An 8,976-nucleotide genomic window follows, 5' to 3' on the forward strand; every position below is an offset into this window, starting at 1 on the left:
CCATCTCTTCCATCTCTCCCCATCTCTCCCATCTCTCCCCATCTCTTCCATCTCTCCCCATCTCTTCCATCTCTCCCCATCTCTTTCATCTCTCCCATCTCTCTCCATCTCTCCCCATCTCTCCCATCTCTCCCTTTTCTCTCCATCTCTCCCCATCTCTTTCATCTCTCCCATATCTCCCGTCTCTCCCATCTCTCCCCATCATTCCCTTTTCTATCTTTCCCCATCTCTTTCATCTCTCCCATCTCTTCCATCTCTCCCATCTCTCCTGTCTCTCCCCATCTCTCCCATCTCTCCCCATCTCTCCCTTTTCTATCTCTCCCCATCTCTCCCATCTCCCCCATCTCTCCCCATCTCTCCCCATCTCTCCCATCTCTCCCCATCTCTCCCATATCTCCCGTCTCTCCCATCTCTCCCCATCATTCCCTTTTCTATCTTTCCCCATCTCTTTCATCTCTCCCATCTCTCCCATCTCTCCCCATCTCTCCCTTTTCTATCTCTCCCCATCTCTCCCATCTCCCCCCATCTCTCCCATATCTCCCCATCTCTCCCATATCTCCCCATCTCTCCCATCTCTCCCCATCTCTCCCATCTCTCCCATCTCTCTCCCATCTCTCTCCATCTCTCCCGCCTCTCCCGCCTCTCCGGTCTCCCCTCCCTCTCGCCGCCGCTCCCGGGCGCACGCACCCCTGGCTTCAGCATGGACGTGATGGACGGCTGCCCCTTCTCGCCCTCCGAGTACTTCTACGACGGCGCCTGCATCCCGTCCCCCGAGGGCGACTTCGGAGACGAGCTGGAGGCCAGGGGGGCCGCCTTCGGGGCGCGCAGAGCGGCGCTGCCGGGCCCCGACGAGGACGAGCACGTGCGAGCCCCCACGGGCCACCACCAGGCGGGCCACTGCCTCCTGTGGGCCTGCAAGGCGTGCAAGAGGAAGTCCACGACCACGGACCGGCGGAAGGCGGCCACCATGCGCGAGAGGAGACGCCTGAAGAAGGTCAACCAGGCCTTCGAGACGCTCAAGAGGTGCACCACGACCAACCCCAACCAGCGGCTGCCCAAGGTGGAGATCCTCCGGAACGCCATCCGCTACATCGAGAGCCTGCAGGAGCTGCTGCGCGAGCAGGTGCAGACCTACTTGGGCCTGGCGGCGCCCAGCTGCTCCGAGCCCACCAGCCCCACGTCCAGCTGCTCCGACGGCCTGGTAGGAGCCCCCGCACCCCCCTTAGCCCCAGTCAGTAGTTACCGGTGGAGACGGGGGTGCCCGAGGGCAGGGGGGCTTGCCGCACTGGAAGGGCGCCAGGCAACAGCTGTCGAGCGGGATGTCCGCTTGCCCTCCGCCCAGGTTCTCGGAAGGTCGGAGGGAGGGTGGGCATGCGAGCGAGGTGGCCAGTGACCGGTGACACGTTTGTGCCCCCGGCCCGGTCCCTGCCCTGCTGAGGCCCTGCTGGAGAGAGATGGGGCTGCATTCTTCTCAGAGGGCCTTTGCTCCGTCCCTGCCAGGTTTTAATGGGTTTTTGCCCTGGGAAAGTATTCTCTCCCTGAATTACTGTGGCTTCCTTCTGCCCCAATCCATTTTGCATGGTTAACCCCACGCACATTGCTGCTGAATTCCACCCCCGCCCGCTTCCCCTTGCCGGGCTCTCTCCTCCTGGCGGCCTCAGAGTCTGACCTCGCAGCCCTTAGGGCCTGGGGAGGCCACGAAGGGGACGGAGGGCCCCCCCGCCCCCTGCGGACCTAGTCAAGCACAGGTCCGAGCATCTTTTGCCAAGCCCTGCAAACACACTTGCTTTGTGTCTTGTGTCGCAGCCCGAATGTAACAGCCCTGTCTGGTCCAGAAAGAGCAGCAGTTTTGACAGCATCTACTGTCCTGATGGGCCAAATGGTAAGAATTGGTGGGACCTCAGAGGAGTTTAAGAATCAGGTCGACTTCGCAGTCGGGCCTGTCAAAGCAGTCTGGTTTCCCAGGCTGTACTGGAGAAGGGAATACAAAGGATGCTTCCTATGGGGAGGTTTTGGCACAATCACGCACATCTTTTGGTCAAGTCCCCCCTCACAGACGCACACATGTGTGCTTTTGCTGGCAATTTTACTAGGGGGCTTCTCCGCCCCCTGCGTTCACTCCCATGAGTGGCTGGATATTTGTTACAAATGTCCACGTCCGGCTTTCTGTGACCACCTGACCCCTGGGGGTCAAAGTTGCTGACCTATACAGTTTACGGGGCCAGAAAGCCAGTCTCTCTATCTGAGATTTTTTTTTTTTAATGGTTTTCTCCTTGTGTTCTTAGTATATGCCACAGATAAAAGCTCCTTATCCAGCTTGGATTGTTTATCCAGCATAGTGGATCGAATCACCAACTCCGAGCAACCTGGATTGCCTCTCCAGGACCCGGCCTCCCTCTCCCCAGTTGCCAGCACGGATTCCCAGCCTGCAACTCCGGGGGCCTCTGGTTCCAGGCTCATCTATCATGTGCTATGAACTGAAAGTCTAGTCTAGATCAGTTCCATGAGGAGGGCCTATTACGCAGGAGGAAGGAAGCCCCGAAAGTCCAAGAGCAAGACAAGTTGTATATAAAGATTTCCTTTGCGTTGTAAATGTGTAAATACCATCTTGCCACTTTATACGAAAGTGTATTTAACTAAAAAGTCACCATTGCAATTAATACTTTATTCCTTTTCTCCTCCTCCTCCACCTCCTCCTTTAGCTCCTTCTTTGCTTTAGATATATAGCTCCAATAATATTCTTTCCGATAGGGGGCAATTCATTGAAGATAGCTTGTTGCAATGCTTAACTTATATATTTTTTATAAATATTGCTAATCAAAATATTATGTCTGATGTTAGATCTTTATTTTTTTTTCTTTAAAACATTAGGACAGCTGGAAATCAGTTACAGGAAACCTTAAATATATTTAACTTTTGTTTTCCTATTAACCTTTTGGTGATATTGTATTAAGTAAGAACGTAACAAAAAAAAAAAAAAGTAAGAACGTAACAACACTGCCTAACGGTATCTATTTTGGTCTTTTCTGATTCATGTTTTTTTAAAAAGAACACCCCTAATGGGATTAGCAATCACTGACACAAAACCTTAAGGTGGTCCTGAAAATAACAAAATAGCTGGCTTTGTGTATACATTTGAACGTTTACCATCTCTCAGTCGCAGCTGAGGTCCTGTTGATGTCCCAAATGAAGAGAACATTTCTATTTTAATCAGCTTTCACGGGAGCCTGCTAAATACAATTTTTCCCTTATCTTAGCACCGTGCCATCTAGTGTCAAATTGTGAGGGCGTGGAGGAAAAGTAGAAGTTATTCAGGACAAGACAACATGTTTCAACGAAAATAAAGTACAATATTACATCATTTTAATACGGTACATTAGGAATCTTGAGTTAGATAATACGTACTTTATCTACTTGCCTGAAAATATCTCGATATATTAATATGTTAATATTGTCAATAAAATATTTAAAAGCATTGAACTGATTTCTTTTGTATTATTAAGTACTAGAATAAGAAAACTTACGCAAACTATAGTAAAGTGAAACAGCCTGCAATTGGTTGCCTTTTTTCACAGCCTTTTTGATTTTATTAATCGCATTTGTGTGTGTGTGTGTGTGTGTGTGTGTGTGTGTGTACGATGGCCATGCATTCTTTTATTGTTCATCACTTTACATCTCCTTTATTTTAGCAAGGATTGAGATTTTTAAAAAATGGAACAATTGAGTGGAAAATAGGTTGAGACGATCGTTGAGATAATTCTCACAAGTTTACCAGTGGGAGAGATACAAAGGAAATATCCTTGAAGCGTCTAAACTAACTGTTCACAGACAGAAAAGATCATTGTTTCATTCTCTAATTTGTACTTTCACTTAAAGTGGCTAAGGGTTATGTCATGCATAGTAATCATCAACCAGACTCTGCTAGAGCTTGGCAATTATACTGTTCTCGGGAACTTCTTCCCTTCTTTCGATATGATTTTTCTTGTGCTTGTCCAGGAATGAGGTTTAAAAGAATGGAAATTATTCTATAAAGGGAGGGAGAGATGAAGGGCTGAGTTCAGCAGATAATGTAGCCACCTGTTCTGTTAGCATCCTGCCCTGATAGGGATGCTGACTTTTGGCACAGAGGTCAATCGTTCTCCACCTTTGGTCTGAGAGTGTGAGGCCTCGAGGTAGGAGAATTCAGGAAGGCACGACAGAGATGTACACATAGTTCCCGCATGAATTTGAGTCATTCACCCTCAATGGGCCCTGTGCTAGGTACACTCTCTTTTTCACACTTTCGTGGAGAGATTAGGGATGTGTCAGTCTCCGTAGAATTAGAATAAAGGGAACCATCCAAAGATTGGTTTGATTTTTTAAAGTTCGAGTCTAAGACAAATGACCCTACTCTGTTCCATTTAATACAAGCAAGCAGAGAATATCATGGAATTTTAATTCAAGTGAATAAAAATTGACTTTCTTTCTTCTATGTTTCCAAAATTCTATTACTTGTAAATGTGTCTGATATTCTCGGTGAAGATTATAGGGCCTCCAAGTGTTCAGTTAGCCTCTCTCTGGCAGGTCTGGAGTGAATCTAGGTGGTGATCCATGTGTCATTGAAGATGAGACCGTCCATGCCAACGCACTCGATTATTCTCATTTGCAGTGTATGAACCTCGGAGGCTGGTGTCTTCCCAGCACACAGCTTGGCACAACGTATCACACAGTCCCATATACTTTTTTGACATGGGGCCTTCGAGAATTGGCTCTCCACTGGCCCAGACCCAGGAAAGTCTCTTCTCCAAGGAAGTGGATGGGGAGGAGTGAGGAGTGACACTGGCAAAATATTCCAGCAGTGACAGGGGGCTGCCTTCCATAAATCCCCCAAGTGAATGGTTGGGCCTCACTGAATCTACCCCCCACCCCAGTCCATCTCAGCGGGTGGGAGAATGCAACCGAAGGGCAAATTTCTAGGAGAAAAGAGGAAAATGCTCCTCTTGCTATCTGCAGACCTGGCAGGGAGGAAGGCTCTCAGGAAATAGAGTCAAAAGGAGACCCCTTTCTCCCTAAGCCTGAGAAACACAAGCTTACTGGGTTACATAGGAAACCTGTGGCTCGTGAGGTTATAGAAACTGGGAAGCGTTTTTTGGAAGCCAGCTGCTCCACCAATCAAGGCGTCCTGATTGCCCCTGTTTTTTGTTTCTGTTTTGTTTTGCTCATTTGGAAGATGCAAGTTAGGCAAAATTAGTGGCTATCTCATACCCACAAATTCCTCCCTAACATGGCATTCCTACAATTACTTAATCTGAGAGAGATTTTCCCTGAAATTCTCTCTTTGAGGTTATAACAGTTACTAGATTAAAGGAGTAATTTAGGGACACCTGGGTGGCTCAGCGGTTGAGCGTCTGCCTGCAGGTCAGGTCGTGATCCTGGGGTCCTGGGATCGAGTCCCACAGGGGGCTCCCTGCAGGGAGCCTGCTTCTCCCTCTGCCTCTCTCTGTGTGTCTCGTGAATAAATAAATAAAATCTTTTAAAAAATAAATTAGTAATTTAATTCCATGCCTTTCCGAGGTGGTATTTCTGGGAAGGATATTAGAGCACAGTTATCTGTGACTTCAGAGAGCCCTGCTGAAGTGGCAAAGTCTGTCCTGAAAATTACACCCCTGAATGTTTCTATATTGTCGCAAAAAGCAATTTCCTTTAAGAATTTCGATTATAAACATTTTGGTTGACTAGTGATTTAGTTGTTAACCTAGTACATTCGCTGACCAGAGGATCTAGCATTTAATCTAAAGTCTAGACCGGGCCTAGAATTATTAATGTCTTGCTCTCTTTTCAGTTTTTACTTGCCGTATCTGTAAAATGGGGTAAATGATGGTTTGTGACGAGATTACAAATAGTTACTACTAACATTATTAGAGTGCTAGAATACTACAAGCATCATTTCTTTATAAAGAGGAAAATAAGCCAAATTTTAACTCCATTTATGCTACTTAATTCATGTCATTATAGATTAAAGTGGGCACTAATGATAAAGCAGCAACTAGTAATTATTGAGAACTTCTCATTATGCAAATAAGGAAATTGAGGCTAAGCAGTTTAATAATTTGCCTAAGAAGGCTGTATTTGGACTGGCTAATCAGGCTCCTCCATAGCACATGTTTCAGCAGGTTCAGGCAGAGGTCACCTGATGCTTAAGACCTAGCATTGGAAGTTTTAGAACATTCTTCTGGTCAAGCAAGTTCCTAACACCAGCCCAGAATCACCGAGGAGCAAATTAAACTCTCCTTTTCAATGGAAGAAATAGTAATGAATTTGTAGATACGCTTCATCTACAACACTGACCAGTACATGCTTCCTCTGTTTCTTGAACTTTCGTCCATTTTACTCATTCAGTGTAATCTGGCTCTGCTTCTATCTCTATCCATAGTCAAGACGACTTTCAGATCAGTAGCCTGTTCCTGTTCTTGGCAAGAGAATACCCGCAGCCCAGAGGCCTCTCCTGATCTTCACTCCTGTATGTTGTTAACATCTCTTGAATATCTCAGTGGCACGTCCAACTCGATGTGTTCCCCATTCATCTCATGATGTTCTCTCTGGCTCCCGATCCCATAACCCAGCTGGCTCCCCTTCACTGTTGCTTCTCTCAATGAATGATATCACCAGTTACCTCAACATGAGGTTTAGGATTGACTTCTCATAAGTCAATCTCCCTTAACCTCTTGTCTAACTCCCTACAAAATCCTATACATTTATTCTCCTAAGTACCTCTCAAACCCCTGCCTTCAATCCAAGCTGTGGCTGTCTCTATCCAGGAATGTCGTAATATCCTCTTAACCTGCTCCCCCCCACACCCCATTTTTTTTTTTTGATCTCCCACTTCTGGAGACAGCATCCAAGGTTTTCTTTGGGGATTGTCCCTTTCCTTTTCTCAGACCCTGTGGTTCGGGTGGGATTGCCTGTGCCATTCGACTCTAGAAGTGAACAAGTCATTCAGGCCTGACTATGAGTATGTCTTCTTCTTTGGCTGTAAGGATTGTTTCATGGATGGATCTATGATTGTTCCAAGTTGGATGTTCCATGTTCCATGTTCCAACATGGATGGATCCAAGTTGTTCATCAAGTGCCAGTCCTGGGATAGTTGCTGACTAATGGGGGTTGGGGGGAGTTCTCCCTCTGCTAGGGGATAATACATGAATATTGTTTTTACTCTAGGTTGCCGGCTGCTATTTCACCCCCAAGAGAGGAGATTCCGCCTAAAAAAGCCAATGTAATAGACAAGCTGTGCCTGTGGTGCCAAGAGTTACATTCCTGAAAATGAGGTTAAGTACCCAGATCCCACTATACTGGAGCCTCTGCTGTTGGCCGTGCTATATGGTTTTGGGACCAACAAGCTCTCTTTTCCCTTAAACCAGTGTAAGTGGGAACTTTGTTAAAACTGAAAGAATCTTGCATAATACCATTCTTTGATCTTCCCTGCCTATTCCAGCCAGAGTTATCATCTCAGAATGTTCATCTGATCATCTCAACCACCCCATTTCTCCAGTTTATCGCATATAGATTAGCAATAGACCAAACTCAAGAGGACTCTCAGGTTCTGCATGTCTGACTCCTAGCTACCTCTCTAGCATTACATCTTTGTGGAGGTATCATCAAGTCCCTGCTGTCTCCACTTCCAGCCACCTAAGGGATCTTTACCAGCCACTTTGTCATCAAGTGTTCCCTCTTGCCAAAGGAACTTTCCACATTCTCTCTGCATTGCTCTTCCTTCCTCCACTTCACCTTCCAATCTTTTAGATGCCAGCTCAGACATCAATTTGAAGTTTCCCTTGAACTCTTTCACAGTATCATGTCCTCTGATTCTAAGATCTCAAAATAACATGTACCCAAGGGGCCCCTGGGTGGCTCAGTCAGTTAAGCGTCTACCTTCAGCTCAGGTCACGATTCCAGGGCCCTGGGTTCGAGCCCCATGTTGGGTTCCCTGCTCAGCAGGGAGTCTGCTTCTCTTTCTTCTTCTGCCCCACAGCCCTGTTCATCCTCTCTCTCAAAGAAATAAATAAAACCTTTTTAAAAATACCATATACCTCTTCTCTGTAGCGTGTCTCATAATTGCGATTATGATTGACTTGTGTGATTATTAACATTTCTTTCTTTAGCTATGTGAACAAGGACCTATTGCTCAACTCTGTGTCCCCTGGACTGTGGTAGCATATTTTGCGTTATATTTATGAATGAAGTGACGTTTGCTGAAGCATTTGTTGTTGTAAAATACGCTCTTATTTTTCAAACTCTCTTCCTCACAGAATTCTTTAATACTATTTTCTATTTTCTACTGATTCTCTTACTTTTCTGTTTTGTTGTTGTTGTTGTTGTTGTTGATTTCTTGTAATGGCCTCTCTTATTCTAGCCAATCTGTATACATTTGTTTCTTAAGTTTCTGTTGTGTGGCCTCTTTTCTTTTGGTCTACTGTAGACTTTTCTACTTCCATAGCTTCATCTCTTACTTGGCTCCAATGGTAGAGATGTTTCTACCATTGCCTCATCCATACTATTTTTAAGAAAATCTTTCCCACATGCAGCCTCTGAGTGGCATGATTGGCATTTTTAGTAACTGTTAATCAGGTAGGGATGGGTATCTGACCTGAGATCAATCAATCCCATAGATTGATCAACATTTATGAAATGCATAGCCTGATTCCAATATATGCATGAAAGACTCCTAACTCTGGGAAACGAACTAGGGGTGGTGGAAGGGGAGGTGGGGGGGGTGGGGGTGACTGGGTGGCGGGCACTGAGGTGGGCACTTGACGGGATGAGCACTGGGTGTTATTCTGTATGTTGACAAATTGAACACCAATAAAAAATAAATTTATTAAAAATAATAAATAAAAATATTTTTTAAAAAAAATCAGGAGTTCAGACTCAGAGAAATAAATCACTATTTAATAATGGGAACTACACTGAAAGATTATGATGTTGATGGGGCTGGAGAGA

General features: G+C 45.7%; 1 protein-coding gene across 1 annotated transcript; it reads left to right on the forward strand.

The window, feature by feature from the left end:
• The first annotated feature begins 570 nt into the window (after positions 1–570).
• Positions 571–3,469, forward strand: MYF5 (myogenic factor 5). Its single transcript, XM_038558535.1, has 3 exons — positions 571–1,201; positions 1,807–1,882; positions 2,286–3,469. The coding sequence occupies exons 1-3, from the start codon at positions 701–703 to the stop codon at positions 2,474–2,476; spliced, it is 768 nt and encodes a 255-aa protein (XP_038414463.1). The 5' UTR covers positions 571–700; the 3' UTR covers positions 2,477–3,469.
• Positions 3,470–8,976: the final 5,507 nt, after the last annotated feature.

Source organism: Canis lupus, chromosome 15 (genome assembly GCF_011100685.1).
Source record: "Canis lupus familiaris isolate Mischka breed German Shepherd chromosome 15, alternate assembly UU_Cfam_GSD_1.0, whole genome shotgun sequence".
NCBI lineage: Eukaryota > Metazoa > Chordata > Mammalia > Carnivora > Canidae > Canis > Canis lupus.

Coding starts and splice junctions, on each gene's coding strand:
- MYF5 (XM_038558535.1), top strand. CDS start 701: ATGGACGTGATGGACGGCTGCCCCTTCTCGCCCTCCGAGTACTTCTAC. Junction 1,202..1,806: donor CCAGCTGCTCCGACGGCCTG/GTAGGAGCCCCC, acceptor CTTGTGTCGCAG/CCCGAATGTAACAGCCCTGT. Junction 1,883..2,285: donor CTGTCCTGATGGGCCAAATG/GTAAGAATTGGT, acceptor TTGTGTTCTTAG/TATATGCCACAGATAAAAGC.